General features: G+C 43.4%; 1 protein-coding gene across 2 annotated transcripts; it reads left to right on the forward strand.

Moving 5' to 3' along the window:
* Positions 1 to 439: 439 nt before the first annotated feature.
* Positions 440 to 11917, forward strand: ZIC3 (Zic family member 3). Of its 2 annotated transcripts, none has more exons than XM_023517696.1 (3): positions 440 to 2051; positions 3167 to 3330; positions 11348 to 11917. In XM_023517696.1, the coding sequence occupies exons 1-3, from the start codon at positions 992 to 994 to the stop codon at positions 11495 to 11497; spliced, it is 1374 nt and encodes a 457-aa protein (XP_023373464.1). In that variant the 5' UTR covers positions 440 to 991; the 3' UTR covers positions 11498 to 11917. The 2 variants fall into 2 exon arrangements, with proteins under 2 accessions (XP_023373464.1, XP_003797526.1); XM_003797478.2 differs by lacking the exon at positions 11348 to 11917 and adding an exon at positions 4146 to 6380 and having other exon boundaries at positions 446 to 2051.
* The last annotated feature ends 7687 nt before the right edge of the window (positions 11918 to 19604 follow it).

Raw genomic sequence — 19604 nt, forward strand, 5'->3', positions numbered from 1 at the left:
CGCATCCTCCGTCGGCGCGGCGGTGGGACCGATCTTCTCGGGGCAAAGAGTTTCTTTGGCCAAAGCGGGTAAAGAGCGCGCGCGGAGTCCTTGTCCGCTTAGGGCTGGGGGGAGGCCAGAGAGAAGCTCGGCTCCGCCCCGCCGCTTGTCGGCTCGAGCCTGGCCCCAGTTCCCCACAGCCACACAAGCCCCGCGGAGCCCACTCGCAGCCGCTGGGCCGCCGCCGCCTCACCTGCCAGGCGCCCGGCGGCTGCCCAATCAGCGGCGGTCGCTCGACCGCGGCTGCCATGTTCCCCGCTCCGCGCTGCCAATCAGTGTGGTGGCGACCAATGGGCGGCCGGGCCGGGGGTCAGGTGACCACGGGCCAGCTGGCTCCCCATTGGCGCGCGCTGCGCGGCCTCCCGCTCGGTTTATGTGCGAGGAGTGAGTGATTGACTTTATCAGTCCAAGGACATTACTCTGGTGGCGAAGAGGCTGGGACTCGCGCGGCGAGCAGCGAGCGGCGAGGATCGAGCCTGCCTACTGCCCGCTGTCCGCCCGCCGGCTGCGAGCCGGTTCCGCCACTTGGCGCAGCCCAGCCTGGAGGCCGGTACCCAGGGAGCCTCCTGGCCCCGTGGTTCCCGGTTCTCGGGGAGAGGAGGGGTGCCCGGGACAAGATTGGCAAACTCCGCCCTCCACTTATTATTTTGCTTATTTTTCTTTGTGCGCGCCTGTTAGTTTGTTAAACCAGATCTAGTCCCAGAGTCTTTTCTCCTCCCTTCTCCCTCCTCCTACCCCCTTTCCCCCTCCTTCTTCCCCTCCTCCCTCCGATCCCTCTGCAGGAGACTCTCGCAGCGAAGGAAAGTTGCAGCCCTTGGTAGCGCCTTGGGGGTCTCTCGGCAGTGTCCTACCACCGCCACCCCTCTCCGACTGCGACACTTCGGAGAGCCCTTCCTTCGCCCGTACCCTCTCTCACTTCAGCCGGATCGCCTGTACCCAGAACGCCCCACCCATGACGATGCTCCTGGACGGAGGCCCGCAGTTCCCCGGGCTGGGAGTGGGCAGCTTCGGCGCGCCGCGCCACCACGAGATGCCCAACCGCGAGCCGGCGGGCATGGGACTGAATCCCTTCGGGGACTCAACCCACGCCGCCGCCGCCGCCGCCGCCGCTGCCGCCTTCAAGTTGAGCCCGGCTGCGGCGCACGATCTGTCTTCGGGCCAGAGCTCGGCGTTCACACCGCAGGGTTCAGGCTACGCCAACGCCCTCGGCCACCATCACCACCACCATCACCATCATCACCATGCCAGCCAGGTGCCCAGTTACAGCGGCGCTGCGTCCGCCGCCTTCAACTCCACGCGCGACTTTCTGTTCCGCCAGCGCGGCTCCGGGCTTAGTGAGGCGGCCTCGGGTGGCGGGCAGCACGGGCTCTTCGCTGGCTCGGCCAGCAGCCTACACGGTCCAGCTGGCATTCCTGAGCCCCCTAGCTACTTGCTCTTTCCTGGGCTGCATGAGCAGGGCGCCGGGCACCCATCGCCCACAGGGCATGTGGACAACAACCAGGTCCACCTAGGGTTGCGTGGGGAGCTGTTCGGCCGTGCTGACCCATACCGCCCAGTGGCCAGCCCGCGCACAGACCCCTATGCGGCTGGCGCGCAGTTTCCTAACTACAGCCCCATGAACATGAACATGGGCGTGAACGTGGCGGCCCACCACGGGCCCGGCGCCTTCTTCCGTTATATGCGGCAGCCCATTAAGCAGGAGCTGTCGTGCAAGTGGATCGACGAGTCTCAGCTGAGCCGGCCCAAGAAGAGCTGCGACCGGACCTTCAGCACCATGCATGAGCTGGTGACGCATGTCACCATGGAGCATGTAGGGGGCCCAGAGCAGAACAACCACGTCTGCTACTGGGAGGAGTGCCCCCGCGAGGGCAAGTCCTTCAAGGCGAAGTACAAACTGGTGAACCACATCCGCGTGCACACGGGCGAGAAGCCCTTCCCATGCCCCTTCCCGGGCTGCGGGAAGATCTTTGCCCGCTCTGAGAATCTCAAGATCCACAAGAGGACCCACACAGGTAAGAGGGAAGGCGGAGGGCGCGGGGCTTATTGGCAAAACCCAGCCTCACAGCGGACTTGTAGCGCGAGGGAGAGGGGTGGCGGCCAAGGAGAAGAGGGGCGGCGCCCCACCAAGGCCGTTTGGTATAGAAGCGCTGTCAGAGCCTTTCCAGCCCTAGCCCTCCCCGCCCTGTGGCGCTTTTGCCCAGTTCTAACTTCCCGGGCAGATGGCCCTGTGGTCTCAGGAACTAATTGGGACCTTCTCGCGCCCAGGAACAAACTGGCGCCGCCTCTTTTTGTCTCCCTTTCTGGGTTACTATGAAGGGATTCCGTATTTGGAGAGAGCGTATTGCTTACAAGCAACTTAGCTCTCGGCACACATTCGAGGAAGGCAACCATAGAAATGCTAATGAAAACTAACTTTCGGTTACTTCCGTTCTTTTTTACACTTGATTGGCACATCTCCTAATTAAATGACTGATACTTTTGTCAAACTATTTTTATTTGTAGTTCCAGGTTCAATTCAGTCCTCCGGGAGGAAAGCTAAAGTAGAAAAGGCACCACAGTTTCGTAGCTTGTTCAGAACATCTTGTAAAACTGTCTGGAGCCCCTGGATTTATATAGTTTTTTCTTCTCGAACATTAAGTACGACTATCCAGGCTTTTCTGGGCTTAGCAAAACCGCTGCATTTGAAAGAGGCAAATTAAAAGGTACAAAGAAGGAGCTGAACGGGATTGTCCTGTCTTTGGCCCATTGTCCCGCCGGGCTTGGTTACCTCGCAGAGGTGGCGGCAGAACGTGGCTGCGCGTTGGGAGCCCTGTACTAGGTGGGATGGAACCATAACTTAGGGGAAACTTAGGAGGAGCCTGGGGCTTTCCCGTCCTGAGAGAACAAAAGGGTGGTTGGGTTCTGGGCTGGCCCTGCCCCACCCGTACCCCGGACCAGCACTCTCAAACGCAGCGGGCTCAACCTACGCTCTCCATTTCTCTCCAGGGAAAAGAGATGCCGCAGCAGCCCTCAATCGGCACTCCCTTTCCGGGAAGACCGCCGGGCTCTCAATCTTTCTCTGCTTGGCCCTGGGAAGCTCCCAGCCCTGACTGTATTTCCCCTCCCTTTGCGTTTTTGCCTTTTGCAGGTGAGAAACCTTTCAAATGTGAATTTGAAGGCTGTGACAGACGCTTTGCCAACAGCAGCGACCGCAAGAAGCACATGCATGTGCACACCTCGGACAAGCCCTATATCTGCAAAGTGTGCGACAAGTCTTACACGCACCCGAGCTCCCTGCGCAAACACATGAAGGTAATTACCTCTTTATTAGCGGTCGGCGGTTTGTAAACACTCGGCCGACGCCGGGCTGCGGAACGGAAGCGCCCGCGCTGCCAACCCTCTATCCTCCACGTTAAATCCGATTTGCTCCTGCAGTGACACCTTGAACCCATTTTGGGGACCCGGGGTGGGGGGGGGGACGAAAGAGCAGAATTGGGAGGAGGAGGGAGCGTAGGGAACAATCGGTTGTTTACTTGGAAGCTCTAGCCGAGCTCGCCAGAGGCTGCAGTGGCCGCCTCTTCCAGGCTCAGCCCGCGGTGGGAACCAAGAGTGGCGGCGCGGAACCCGGGGGTGGGTGGTTCTTTCGCTCTTTGGCTTCAGATAAAACAATAGGGCCGAGGAGAGCGGTCTGATTCCGACACATTTGTCTGGGACTTGGCAGCGCACAGGGCCTCTGTGTCACCCTACTTCTGTACCTGCTTTCCCAAGCCGAAAGTGGCTTGGTGAAACCTGGACCCGGAGTGAGGATTTTATAGGGCCCCGAAGCGTAACTGCTCACCCCACTCCATGCACGGAGAAAGCATTTTTGAAGGGAGAATAACTAAAACGGACTGCTTTATTCCTTTTCAAAAATGCCAGTGTTAGGACCTAAATTGGTTTTGGCGAACCTCTCTGGATTTTCTAGACATAAGTATTATGGATTTTTTTTTTTTTTAAAGCAGCATTTCCCTTTTTAAGTGGGTCACTGGGCGGTCTTGCTCTTACGGTGCTCGAATTCTTCTCTTGTTTTTGCTTGCACATTGCCAGTTGGAATTATATTCATTATAATATATACATGTTAATTTTAGGTTCATGAATCTCAAGGGTCAGATTCCTCCCCTGCTGCCAGTTCAGGCTATGAATCTTCCACTCCACCCGCTATAGCTTCTGCAAACAGTAAAGATACCACTAAAACCCCTTCTGCAGTTCAAACTAGCACCAGCCACAACCCTGGACTTCCTCCTAATTTTAACGAATGGTACGTCTGAGGACAAACACAGACACAAACCCTGTTAACCATAGAATGGACCAAATGCTTTCTAAAAAGAAAACTGAGACCAATCAGATGGAAATGGAGTTTTAAGGCAAGAGGCCATACGTAGGGCTACATATTGTTAATTGCAATTGCCCAGGAAGGTTTTGGGCAAGATCCAAAAGTAGCCATGCCCTTTTCTCAGGATTAGAAAATTTGTTTTGGCATTTGAAGGATTTTTACGAAATCTTTTCCCTGCTTTCTCTTCTCCTTCCTCTTGCTCTCTGCACACCCCATTCCTAAACTCCTGAAATTCATTTTAACACTTGTCCTGTTTCTTGAGAGGAAGTTATAGAAGGCTTGTTGGTGGTGGTGATGTTAAACTGATGGAAATTCTTTTTCGCCTTAGTGGTGATTGTTTAAACTCTCACAGTCTTAAACCGTGCCAAAGTCCTGTTATGTCTTGAACTTTTCCTGAAAACATTACACTTGTGAATGTATTTTTGTCTAATGGGGTCGAAACTGTTGTTCAGTATTTTTTCAGGCTGAGGATGTGATGTTACTCTACACAGATTGTGACGTTTAGTATACAGTTGCCTTTTGTAATAACTTTTTTTTTTTGTAAATACATATCCATTGATGCCATATTTATCGTTTGTAACTTAATTATTGCTACAAGTGCCGGGAACTGAACAATATTTATGGATAAATGTTTTCTAACAAATTCTGTACAGCTTTTGATTATAACTGCTTTAGCATTAAAAATTTATTGTTTTAAAAGAACACAATTTACAATTTTTGAACCACTGACTCCTTTTCTCTTGTTTTGTAACAGCCTTCTTCTACAAAGAGGAGATGTGAGCAAATTAAATCTTGTTTGTTGGTATTTATAACTCACTCAGATCCCTTTTTTAATTGTTAAATTATTTTTCTATTGCAGTATAAATTCCTTACAGTGTCAGTTTCCATCTGGGAAGACCCTCCTTTCTTTATCTCTATCTCAGATGGTTGTTTAACTGCGAGTTTAAATGTGTTTGTCCTGGATTTTCGGCATGCAAATCAAATATTACTGATCAATTCAGTTAGTGGCCATGACATCTCAATCTTGTACTTCAAAGACTGAGAAGCTGGATTTAATCATCCCTGCCCTACATATATAAACATAAGGTAACCTAATGGATTTTATGTCCCTTAGTTCTTTATTACCTTACATAAAAATGAAAATTGCGGCAGGATGCATGTCTGTCTATTCTATCTAGAGATCACCCATATACCTATATATGTTGTATCTATTATCTAATCTGCCTATCAAATCTATCTAGCTATCTATATATTTTCAAAAGATAGCATATGTCTGAAACAGTGGTGATGAGTAAGGCCAGCTGAGCAGTGCTTACTTATGTTAAAGTGCTTCTTAAAAGACCCATAGTCCATTTACACTTTTGGAAGGCAAAGGATGACTTGTTTGCTGTATATAGTTCAATTCATAACTATCACAATTATCCATAACATTTATATAGCGGTGTAATAACTGCAGCAGTTCTGAAATGATACTATGGAAAGAAAAACATTTGCAAAACATGTATTTTTAAAGTTCATGATTTGTAGGCAAAGATGTTAAGAGCATTGTTTCCATTAAAATCAATAACAATGAAAAACGGTTGTTTGCTTTGTGATAAAATGTTAACAATCCATTTAATCTTCAGTGAAGCAACTCCTTTGGACAAGCAGTTCTTTTACAATGGTTATATGGAGAAAAGAAACTGATTACTATTGGGGGGGGCAGGGTTGGAGTGGGTAGAGTATTGAGACCTTTTTTTAAAATTAGGATGCTGTTTATTATTGAGAACCCAATCTCTGCATGAATAACAGAAAGGTGGAGATAAGGAATTGTAAAGTATATAGAAATGTAATGAATAGGCTTAAGTACCTCTTTTTCTCTTTAAGGGGCAATGCTCTAGGTTTTTTGGTGGCGCTCAATTTGGTATTATATATAATCATTTTCAATTCTAGAATTTTGTTTATTGTTCTTTTTGAAGAAATAAAGTCTTGGCACACCTTATTTATGTTACAACATTTTTGTATTTGGTGCCTGATTTTTTTCATGTTTAAATAAATCAACCTACAATTGAAATGCTTAGAGAACTGATGATTAAAAGAAACTTTCATTCCCTGAATACAGTTGAAGCAATCTGTTTTATCTACTCATCTTTGTCAACAGACAATTAATTATTGACAGTTTCTAATTGCAAATTGCTTTGGAGGTAATTTTTTGTTAGTAGAGAATGATGGGGGCTTTTGCACTCTATTCCACCAATTTCCAAGACTGAACAGAGATTGGGGATGACTACACATGTGATGAGATGAGTAGGTAACCTGGTCAATCTACCACTCCCAAACCAGATATTCCAAACTTGACCTTGACATTGAGGGTGCTGGACCAGATTTCTATTTCATGATTTTTCCTCATCTTAAACCAGAGACCATTTTAAATGCTCAGTAAGTTTTCAGAAAGTACTCATAAGAGTGGTTCTAAATGTGTTACATTAAGTCTAAATAGGTGTTTTTCTTCTGAAATATGCAATGAACTTCCACAACTATTTTCTGCATGAGTTCCCGCCACCATCCCCAATCTAACCTAACCTTAAATGAAAGTAAAGTGATGGGTTTGGTGCAAAATTTACTCAAAAACTCGTTTCTCCTTCAATTAAATGTATTAAATATCTCCTTAGGATACAAAGAAGAGTTTGATCTTTTCTTAGTGACTTGAAATTATTGTACAGTAAACTTTTACAAGAAAGCATTGTGGGTGCCCTTATAGGACACTAGCAATTAATAAACATGATGATAACCCTATGTTAAGAGAATATAAAAGTTTTGTCCTTTTTCATGATTCCTCCTAGTTTGGATATAGCATCATATTTCTCAAAATTATGTCCTCTGCCCTTGTCATTTGTGGCAAAGAAAAGTATTCGTTTTGGTAAAAAACTTCACAGATTTTCTAACTATAATCTGGCTCTGGGAGTGCACGTTTACATTCTTAACATTTCAGTAAATAGCCTTACAGAATAAGCACACCCTCGGTCCCCCCCCCCCAGTACCCAAATCATAAAATGTTCAAGCCTGAAGGCCAGGCTGAGCTCTTAGTAATCTACTTGTTATTTTCCTTCTTGCACCTGATAAGACCTTAAAGTCCATTATCTTTTTCAAAATGGGTGGTTTAGTATAAGAAGATTCCCCCTGCTAGTGGGGAAAGGGAGTGCCTATTTTCACGCAAGACCTAAGTCTGGCCTTCATCCAGTTTGGAAGGTTAAAATCAGGGTTCATGCTAAGCAGGGCAGGCGGTAATAGCTACTAGGAAGGTTGGAAATGGGTGAGCAGGGACCTCAGCTCACAAAGCCTCCCAGGAAAGTTGGTGTGTTCAGGACTACATCGCCCCTCCCCCTCTCTTTCTCCCGGTCTAATGTCTTTTTGCCTCTTCACCCTAGCTCCCTCTCCTCCTTCAAAGAAAAAACACCCCTAAAGAAGCGGGAAAAGTCTAAGGGTCTCTTAACATAAGTTTCTTAAAGAATAGCCACTGGCGTGTCCATCTCCTGCAGAGTGAGTTCTGGCAACTACGTTGATCTTTCTCTCACAGGCGTCTCTGGCCCTGGAGTCCCAAACCTCCAGTCGAACTTTGACCGGTGGCAAGGCCAGGCGTTTAGGAAGTCGGGGCTCCTCGCCTGTTCTCAGGCTCCCCATCGGGGCGCCCAGGGTCCCTGTCCACACACCAAGTTACTAACAAGTCTGGTCGAGGCTTGGGCGGGGGCGGGGTAGGGGACCTCATTTCCTAGGGTCAATTCTCTCGCGGTCTCTGCCCGCTGACCCTTTGACCTCCACCTACAGGGCCCTTGGCGGCCGTAAGCCGGCGGTCGCCCGGGCTCCGAGGACGCTTCGCGCCCCATCGCCTCCCGGCCTCATTAGGCCGGCGGGGCTGTAAAGCAGGAATCAGCCGCTGCCTAATCCGGACCTGGGGTCAATACGAGCCCAAACAATGGTGAGCTCAGAAGGCCACTGCGTAGCGCTGGCCGCAAACTTTGTGTTCAATTCATTTTTCTAAAGCGGTGCGAGTGGAGGGGGTGGGGAGGGAGGTCCTCGTCACCCGAAAGCCGCTGGCGGCTCCTGGGGCTCATCAGCGAACGTCCTCTCCCTCAGGCCTCCGGCCTCTTCTCGCCTGGGATGGAGGGGGCTGCGAGGCCCAGGGCCTGGTTGGCGGCCCGCGCGGGGGCCCGAGGGCCGGCCCAGAGGGGGCCGCCCCCTCGCCAGGAACAGACTTTGAAGTGGGTTTTTAGCGCGCACGTGTGAGAGCCGGGCCAGGGCCAGAGCGGGGACCCGCTGGGAGGAAAGAGGAGGCTCAGGCCCGGGCCCCAACCCCTCCCCCGCTCCCCGGAGCTCCGGCCTTTTCAAGCCGCGGCCTGGGGGCCCGCGCGCCTTCCCCCCACCCCCGCGCCCGCCCCGCGCCGCGCGCAGGCGCACACCCCGCAGCCGTCGAGTCGGATTTGGCTGCAGTAGGGTGGGGGGTAGAGTTGAAAGCGGCTTTGCTGCGCCGCGGCCTGGGTAGGGCTGGGAGGGAGGGGAGGGGAGGGGAAGAGAGGGATGTGGGAAGGGGGGTTGGTTTTGGGGCGGCTCTCGAGTCCTGAACATGGCGGCCGGATGCGAACCCCCGCGGAGCGCGGCAAAGCGCAGACTACAGGCTGCCGAACTGTTGTGTGGTTTAAACTCTCTTGTTATTCCTGAGCTCGGGCCGCCACGCGGGAGAATATAGGTCGTGGCGGTTGGACGCAAAATTGTTACCAAACAGAAGCGAAGTTCTAAGTGGGCGTTCGGGTGGGAAGTTGCGTGTCCTCCTGGGGGTGGGGGTTCCAATGGGACTGGAACGTAAAACCCACCGTAGGCCTGCTCCCCTCCCCCCTCTCTCGGCCCAACCTAAATCATTGCCCCCCCCCACCCCTGGCTCTCACGGATTGGGGGTGCCATTTCGGGTTTTCGCACCCCAGTCGGAATTCCACAGCACCTTTGAGTCCCTTAAAATGCCCAAGAACGGACACTGGCCAGAACAATGGCGAAGCCTGTGGGGAGGCGAGAGCATGTAGTCACCATTTCCACACAAAATGCCCTGGCTTGTTCACAGACTTGTGTCCCTGAGAGTTCGAACCCTGCACGTTGCCCAGGCCGTGTTTTCTGCCTATCTCATTTAAACGTGAGCCTGTGAAAACTGGCACTGTCGTAGCTTTTGTGTGCGCCATAACCGCTGGCGGGCTTACGTTGCGGAAAAGAAAAGCCACAAGCCCGAAAACTTTCATTCAGTCTTTGCTTAACTGCCTTAATGCTGGCGTGCGAAAGAACCCCTTGGTAGCGCTGGGATCCTGAGCTTGTGTTTTCTTCGCTGAAAAATGCTGCGGATTCTTCTTCAGACGTGTCTTTTGTGAGGAAAAAAAAAAGTGAGGTAAAGTAGTGTAGTTATTGACACTCCCCCCTACGAAAGTATGCGGCATGAACTCTTCTAGGTTGCGTCTTCGTGGAGACCAAATGAACGGGCAGTCCTCTTGCCGTTGCACAATGTCAAGCCTTTGGGCTCATAAAGGTGTGGGGCAGTTCCCGTGGGCCACCTCGGGAAAGGCCCCAGGTGGGTGGGCAGGTCATTAGCAAGGCTAGCCCAGATCTGGGGGGACATCTGCAAACCAGTGCCTTTATCTGCCAAGAACAATTGATGGGGTTGTCTTTCCTCCTTTTCAGTGCACAAAGAAGACGGTTTTGGAAAAAGAATTTGGAATATGCATTTAAGTTGTCGCGCTTTGCTTTGGAAACCCCTGGGCAATTAAAATAAGCATGCCCTGTAGTATTTTCGGTCCTTTTCTTATGTGCGATTCTTGCAAGTCAAAGGGGCCGGAGCCTCCCAGCAGTTTGAAAACTTGTTTTTAAATTGCCATCAAACTGATTTCTTTTCCCTGTGGGTGAAGTTTCCTTCTCCGGCTCAGCCACTTACCCCCATCCTTCCCACCCTCCGCCCCCTGCCTTCGCTGGAATAGTATATTGACATCTTTGAGAGATCAAAGGAAGTAAATGGTGTTTGCTGTATGCTTTATTTTTCCATGCTGTAGTTTGAACCCTGAGATTTGAGCTTTTTTCTTGGTTAAATCTCTTGGTACCAAAAGTGTAGAAAATGAAAAGTTCATTAACTTGAAAAAGCTTTAGCCAATGGCTGGAAAGTTAGGGGTTTGTCCCTTTAAGAACTACAGAGCCCAGATTGCCTTTTAAATTGACTTTAAAATCAACCCTAGATGCATTGGTGAGCTGTTTCCCCTGGATACCTGTGGTGTTCTTTGGGTCATTTGATATGGTAAAACTGGTTGATTTTCATAGGAGTTATGTGAATGGAATTTTTGCAAAACTGGGCGAGTGATAAATTGGTAGAGCTCTTATGTTTGTTTGAGTGACGACTCCAAAGGGTATTGCTTTTCCCACTGAGGTTTGGTTTCTATCATAACGATTGAAATTTACAGCTTGAAGAACACTAAGTATGCAGGAAACATTTAAAGGGAAGAGTGTTCAGAGCATTTGGACTAATGGTAACTTTTAATACAGGAGCATAAATTCTTTGAATATTAAAGAGAGCTGTTTCATAAAATTTGTTGAAATAAAATCTCTTTATTTGTCTAACGTCTAACAAACCAAGCAATTTTGTATATTTTTAATCTGATCACAGTTCACCCTGTTTACAAATCTAATGAATGGAGAGAAATGTAAGCTTTATAGTAACTATAAAAGTCGCTTTCACCAGATGGCAACTTTATAATGCTTGATCTCTAACAGGGTGTGTCTGTTATCTAATGTGCTTTATTAAGATACAACCTTTGTAAAGACCATTTGAATTTAAGGTATGAAAATAAAAGATTCCATCATGTTTTATGATAAACTTGTCCATTTTATGACACTTTTCTAAGTGAAAATGTAGCTTGTTTTGACCTATCTGCAGTTCACTTTTTGTTTTTTTGCCAGTGTTGTCCTGCTTGGTATCCGGGACAGTCTCTAATTCCTGAAGAAGAACTTGATACTGACGTTGGTATGCAGCAACCAGCCCTCCATAACACTACCTATCCTAAATGCAGGGTTAATGCTGAACCTACTGTGCAAGAAATGATTTACTGATGAGGTTTCAAAGAAAACCACATCAATTTGGATGTCTGTTACCTTGAAGTGATATTTTAAGAGTGGTAGCTTCTTCCCTAGGTATAAAAAGACTATTTTCTTCTTTTGGTGTATTTCTATCTGTGTTGAGCAATCATTTGTGAAATGAAAAAGCAAAAAAGTCTCCTCCCCCAATTTAGGATTTATAAATGGGAAGATGGAGGTGAAGACTGTGCTAATTCGTAACCCAGTATGCGTTTTCTCATGCATTGTGTTGACCTTGTTGAAAATATTTTTCAAATATCTGCATTCCACATGTAGAATTAAAGTGTTTAAAACTAGAAACATGAATGCTTGTTTTGTTAATTTCATGTTTGTGTTTGAGAAGCAATACAGGAACCCTACAATTGTTATTTGACTTAAATAAAACCATTTAAATTATTTTTGTGATTATTGTTTTATTACAATGACAATTATAGCCCATAAATAACCTTAATTAACCTGTTGAGTTGGGACCATTTATATTCTATTCGCATTTTTCATGGTATAGCCTGGTGTTCACTGAGCAATAAATTTGGGTGAATCCCCCAACCATTTTGAGCTCATAGTGTTTTCCCAGTGGGGTTCAGAGCCAGGTGCTGGAGAGGTCAGAAGAATTCAGAGTCAAGAATTGATTGGAGTGATTAGAAGGAAGAAATAGAGGCACGAGTTTGGAGGACAATAAGAGAACATTTGAACACCATTCTTTCTGTGACAAAAGGAGGGAAAGACACAACTGAAGTTAGCCTCAAAAGTGAAAGAGGGTATCTTTGGCATCAGGAGAGGGGACATTGCAACATTACATAACATTACATTACATTACATGTGTATTATTCAAAGGCCTTAAAGTGGCCTTTGGGTCAGACAACTTGGCAACCATTGATTAGAACACTCATAGAATCATGGAATACAGGTGCTACTAATGGCACAAGCTGTCATTAATTAACTATTATGTTAGAGAAGATGACGACACATCTGAGAAATTCTCCCATGTCCAGGTATTTGATTTCTCATTTTAAATTTAACATCTGTAATCTAATGTAATCTGTGAATGGCCATCATTCTATTTATTTGCTATAATTATGCCATGATGAAGTATTGTAAAATTGCAGCCTGATAGAGTATATTGCTACTGGTTCTTTAGATCCAGTTAGATTATGATTTCTGGTGAGTATTGTAATTTTTAAATAGTAGGAAACTTGCTCATCTTCTTCTGAATCTTGTTGTCCATTTAGCATCAAGAATAATGGAATGGGCTAATTAAGGAAGCCTATAATTCTTTGATTCTCAGCTCCCTAACAGTCATTTTCGTATCACCCATAACACTGTTGGTAAAAATTTTTGTGTTTTGTTTTTGTTTTTAAGAACAAGAACTGTGTTCTTTCAGACAGGCAGTGGAGTATTATAATGGGATTGTTAAAACGTCCTTTACAAGGTAAGCTACAAAGTTGTGCTTGAGCCAGCTGCATTGTGTTAATACCTTTAGTCCTAGGGTTCTAAGGACTAAAGAAAATGTCCACAAAGAGCCTGTCACCAACCAAGTAGTCCCTGAGCAAATGTTAATTCCTTTCTTTTCTCCTTGCAGGTAGTTATTATTTAATTGCTTTTGAGTAGTTTTCTATTTTTAATATTATAGAATATCTTACTACATACATACAGTGGTTTGCACAGGGTTGCAAATTAATAGTTTTCCGAAAGTAGGTGGAGATTTGGGGCATGTAAGAAATACTGCATTTCATAAGCCTAATCACTAGATCAGGCATGTGGGTTTATGACACAGTTATGAATATTTAAACACATAAAATTAAAATGTTATTAAATGCTTGATGTTCATTATCTTCCCATGAATACACTTATTCTTAGGTAAAAATAAGTTGTGTACTTAAAATCTGTAAACATGGTAATTTAATCATTTACTTTTAATTGAATACAATTTTTACTTTAGTCAACAGCTTGATTCTTACATTATAATTCAGGGACAATTTTACAATGAGAAAGTTGATACTTGAATGTAACAAAAAGATTAAATCTTATGTCTTAAATTATTCAGTTTCCCCTCACTAAATTTATGTTGGTATTATGTGTGTGTGACTAAAGAGTAATGAGACTGATTTTCTTGTGGGGCTTGAAAGCTATCCCTGAAAGCAGTTCCCAAAGAGGACTTCTGAAATGTTTTGACCAATGTCAACATCCTTAGAATAAGTTTGTGGACTCCCCAGGTGATGGCTTTACTTACTATTTAAAACAAAACAAAACAAAGCAAAACAGACAACAGCTACCAGTCTTATTACTTTACAGCCATACTTTTGGTTTTATTATATTTTCAAAGGTACCCTGATTTTATTTTATGTTAATAAAATTGAGGTTTTATTGAAAGACAATGCAGAAATGTTCTACAATAGCATTATGACATCTTATTTTCAGTTGTAGGTCTATTTATGCAACACATAACGCTTCCCACATGAGCTGAGTAGGAACTGTTTCCTTCCCAACTGATTTTTAGGAACCTGAGGATTCCCAGAGAAGATGTATTGCTGAATGATAATGGTTTTTGAACGGAAGCCTAAGGGACTCTTCTGGTTTATTACTCTTGGTCTGGTCTATATCTTTCTTCCTGACCCTCTCATATTTACCCTGGCCCATTAGACATGGTATCAACCTTGTAAAACTTGTTTTGTATTGTGGTTGGTTACACATAAAAGCAATAGTATATTAAATGTCTAGTTTCAAAAATGGATGTGTCACTATCTCATGCAGTGCTGTAGGACCATCCACGGCCAGATGGTCCTATAGGTGAGATCAGTCCAGGATCTTATGGTACAAGGTGGAAGAACACCCTCTTAGAGTTGCAGAAGTGTTCTGCTCCTATTGCCTTTTGTTATACTTCCTTTAGAAAAAAGTCACTTTTTAAAAATCAAGTCATTAGAAACCTTATTGGTGAAATGAGGAAAATGATATTGCTAACAATTCCCTCTGTAAATGTCTAGAGTCAACGATAGAAAACTGTTTATGATACAAATAAATGCATTTTAACATCTTTATATAAATCCAGTGCACAGAAATTGTCTGCAAAAGATTCACTAATGTTACCCAGCCGTAACTCACAGAGACAAGCTACATTCGTATCTCTGCAGCTAATCACCAACAGAATATGTAATTGGTTGGCCAGCTGGTATCATTTCTTTGGAGATTTCACTATCATTTACAAAAAATATTTAGCAACACTAAGATGTGACATCTTACTGGCTGTGGTGATAACCGAAAACAGAAGGTGTTTCGTTAACTTCTGACCAATGACATATTAAATGAAGATGCTCAGTTGAGCAACATCAGTGATTTCAATTGACTCATCAATTGCCCATATCTAGCTGCCATCATGTTTCACTTTGCTAACAAGCTGATGTCCCACATCTGATGCCAACAACTCAGGTCCTTCAAACAAGTGACATGTTTGATAAAGAAATCTTTTCAAAATCATTATGCACTTTAGCATTTGTCTTTTCTTCTAGCACAGCATCTGCACATCTGTTCCATCAGGCGTCTAGTCCTTGATCATTTCTGAGCCTTCCATGATTTTTGAGCCTGATTTGCTGGTATCTCAGGAATGGGAAATGAAGCTTCTTCCATCGAATGTAGTGTTGCTGAGCACTTAAACACAATTTTTATGTCCAAGGTGCTAAATTTAATCTTGTGAATGAGACTGCAGGGAAGCATTTGAACAAGACTTTCTGGTAAGACAATGCTGTGAAAGAAATTGAGTGGGGGCGAGGAACAGAGTCCTAATTTAGGGAAAACATTAAGGACATCTTTTTCATTATCTTTTCTATGAGTTCTTGAAACTTCATACCACTTTCATAGTGTGTAAAGCTTCAGAGTTTTCAGGTATCTCTGAAACAGTAAAATGAAAATTCGCAGAGTTCAAATGGATGCAGTTCATTCTTTTTTTTATGCAATTCATTCTTTAGCCCTGCAAAACTACATAATTCACTTATATGCGTAGAAATGAGGAAATCTTCATCTCTAGTTTACATATATCTGGATTGTATGCATCTGGCTCCATTAGATTCCCTGTAATTGCATATTGACTAGTATGACACAGCTATTTTATCACTGAATTTAAGCCCAAATGCTGCTATTAACAATGTAACCACTTTGGGTAAATGAATAGTTGGAAGATAGTATTTGAAAATCAAAATGCAGGACAATACCGCTTCCCTGTTTTTATTTTTTTTAAAAAACAAGTCTAGAAATGCCTTTGAATTCATAAGAAAACCAGTAGAGTTTTCTAGTAGGCAAATATTACATCAGAAAATAAATCATAATTGATAAATTCCAAATTTTGATACACAATAAATATTTTATCAAAGGTACATTTGCTTCTTTTGTTTTCATACTTGCTTCTCTTAAGTGTTATAAATTGAGCATCCATATATAGTATAAATGTGGTAATTAAAATAAAATCATATTGGGCAAAAAAGTAATTATAAATTTGTTTTTAACTTGCATTTATTTCTTTAAATGTGTGGTCCCTATCGTTTTTTGTTGGGACTGAGTGACAGTTCATTAGCTTGTACTAACTGAAACTTATTTGGTGCTTATGTGGTGTTCAATAAAGGAACCGTGGCTATGTGTGCACATATATAAATTTAGATTAAAAATACCTATTCACAGTAGTCTGCCATTCAAAACTGGAGTCTGGTAGAATCAGGACAGAGGATGCCATAGCTAAAAGAGATGATAAACCCATTTCTTCAGTGCTAGAAAAATACTGCAATTGCTGTTGCGCTGAGTGTGTATAGTGTGACTCGAATATTTATATGTGATTTGAAATGTATTGTCTAGAATGAAATCTAGAATAAAGAAGTGAGGATCCTCACTGATTCTCCATTTGAGCTTTACCCTCAAGCTTGTGTGATACATAGGCCCATTTTTCTTGTCAGATGTCGTGGGCTTTTCCCTCTCTTAAATGATTAAATTCAGGGCACAATCTGAAGGCCATTCCAGAAACTTCTTTAGTTTAGGCTTTGAAGAATATTAGCAGGCAATGCTTTCACTGCATTCCTCCTTGATTTCATTAGGCACTCTAAAACTTGGAGGGCAGCTAAATCTAATTGAAGCCCAAACTTTAATCATTTCAGAAAACATTCAGTATTAATCATAAAGTTGTTGTGTGTATTTTAACTGGTTAATTTATTAAATCAATTTTTTAAATCAACTGGATGCTCTGGCATTAGGTAAAGACAACTGTATTTATATGGAAAAAAAATGAAGTAAAGAGTCAGGAAATTACATCGATAGCTGGGTGTTAAAGAAATTGTGAATTATGCACCTACTATGTACCTCATTTGGCATAATGTCCGCCAATAAATGACTATTGAATAAATGAGTAAGTAACACAAAGTTTCTTTTCATGGAATACACTGTGTGATTTAATTGCCTTTTTATTTTTGCTTATTTAAATATTTCCACAAACTTGTGGTGGTCATACGTTAGTCTGATGTGTTGGCTGTGGGTCACCCATATCAGAATTCCAAATAAATGAAATCATCTGGCCAGTCATGGGGATCTTCCTCTTAGTTATTCCATGTTAATCCTATTTCATGTATATGAAAGTTTTAGAACCACTGTTTTATAGAGAATGACAAAAATAAAAATTTCTTGAAACTCCTTACTACCAACTTACCTACTTATTCACTGTTGTTCTTTTAAAACTCACTACATCAAGATGGCCTGCTCACATAATAAACCCCAAAATGGCTTTTGTGTGAGGTAATTTTTTTTCCAATTTGGACAATTGTCTCAATTCTTTTTACTTAATTTTCCCAGTGTGGAACTGCCAAGCATTCAGACATGTAGCTATAGATCTGAGGACAAATTGGTATCTATGCACAAGGGGTAGATTCCTCAGCATGTGTTTGTTTGATTTACCGTATAACTTAAATGCAAAACCCAAGCCTTTTTGTATTTCTGATGATTTCTCATTCATTATGCCAAAAATCCTCCTCCAGGTTTCTGTGTCAATGATCATGGCATATTAAAAATGGTAACATTGTAAATACTGTGCTGTCTTAGGAATTTCTAGCATTTCCTGAATTGGAAAATAATGCCTTTGCTTCTTGTATAATGAGTAAGAACAATAATTCTTTGACCTTCCCTATACTTCTACTAGACAGATATTATAACAGCTTTAGTCAGAAGGAAAAGTCAACTTTTTTTTAATTTTAATTTTTTTAATTATCATTATTTATTTATTTATTGAGACAGATCCTCAAGCTGTGTCCCCCTGGGTAGAGTGCCATGGCCTCACAGCTCACAGCAACCTTCAACTCCTGGGCTTAAGCGAGTCTCCTGCCTCTGCCTCCCAAGTAGCTGGGACCACAGGTGCCCACCAACACCCGGCTATTTTTTGTTACAGTTTGGCTGGGGCTGGGGCTGGGGCTGGGTTCGAACCTGCAACCCTCAGTATATGGGGCCGGTGCCCTACTCACTGAGCCACAGGTGCTGCCCTGGAAAAGTCAATTCTAAAGTAAACTTTTAGCTTTATGGGTGCCAAAGGATTGTTTTCTTTCCATTACATTAAAGGAAATACCTGTCTGAATGCAGCAAGTAGAGATCCTTAGTTCATCTGCATTTTCTAAGTAACAGAGTGCTTTCTGCTAAGTCTTTTCATTACAGGCAGTTCCAACTAATGAGTTATATTCCAAAGTTTACTTTTTAAATATTAGCTTATTTTAAATTCACAATTTATTTCTCTCATAAAATCGGGGACAGTTAGGGCTCCTGGATTGTCTCACAGAAAGTTTAATATTTTATTCTTCTCTAATTTAACTTTAACTAACAATGTAGTCAGATAATGGTTTTCATGATAATTAATGTGTTTTGGTGACCCAACTAGAGATACCAAAGGCACACCTTGGCTCTCTTCTTCCCCAGATGCCCAGACAAATGGGGAACTGTAATGGTGAAGAGAACAAAAAAGGAGACCACCCCCTCTTCTTCTGTATCTCCCTCTTCCCTAATCTCCTTGGGGTTTAGTTGGGGCTGGGAAGAGCTGTAAAATTGTAGCCTGCCTTGGGCTAGGATTCTGATGTAGGATCCATTTTTTTAATGCAGGCAGATAATGAGGAAAAGGAACCAATTGGCATATGTGTTGGTATTTGCAAGGCAGGGGCTTTGTAAGGCAGCATCTTCTAAGAGCTACCCCCTCCCTGCTCTTTTTCTATTTTGTTTTGAAAAGCTCTCTCTTATCTCAGTTTAAAAAGCTTTGGTTTCCAATTCAGATCCAAAGTAAATCCACCAAATCTACCCAAGTTTAGATAATAATAAAAGATTGAAGGAAAATATTTTAGCAGTAATGAATTATTCTCTGAAAAAGGGAGAACTATACTTTTGACTTAGTTTTGTATTTTTGTTTTAGCACTAACCAATTACTTTTCACTACAAACAAACAAACAAAAAAAAACGGGGCCTTCAAATTTTGTGTTTGTATTTTTGTCCCATGCACGTTTCCTCCAAACAGGCATGTTAATTCGTATCAAGGCGCTTGTATCTTAGGGACAAAGTACAATAATGTTTACAGAAATAGTGTTTGCTGAAAGGAATTGTACAAAATCAGAAAGAAAGCCCTATTTTTGTCTGTGGCTTCTGGCTTTTTTAGCTCTTAAAAAAAATGTTACCATTTCCTGAGAACTTTTTGAGTGCATTATTTACTTAAATGTCAAGTTTGCTAAATCCAGCTGGTCTAATAAAAGTAGCTCAACCTGTAACAGTTTTAGTTGTGTGGTTCCCAATTTTAGGCTAATTCTGTAAATCTTTCAATTTCTTGTACCTTTTTAGTACTGATTTTTGTGGTTTTAAATACTAAATTTTCTGGTAATGGTATCAGAACAATTTTTGATGAAGGAAATAGTGAAATAAATATGATAAATTTGGAACAAATTACAATAAACGTTTGTCAGTTAACTCCAGCCTGGTATTAAGAGAACACAGGTATGACAAGCCAGGACCTTTCTAAGAGCTTTGGAATACATCTCTACATTTTTACATATTAAGAAATGCAGTTGAAAGGCCACCTTTACAGGCTGCTGTT

This window comes from Otolemur garnettii, unplaced genomic scaffold (genome assembly GCF_000181295.1).
Source record: "Otolemur garnettii isolate 467f Iridium unplaced genomic scaffold, OtoGar3 scaffold00117, whole genome shotgun sequence".
Lineage (NCBI taxonomy): Eukaryota > Metazoa > Chordata > Mammalia > Primates > Galagidae > Otolemur > Otolemur garnettii.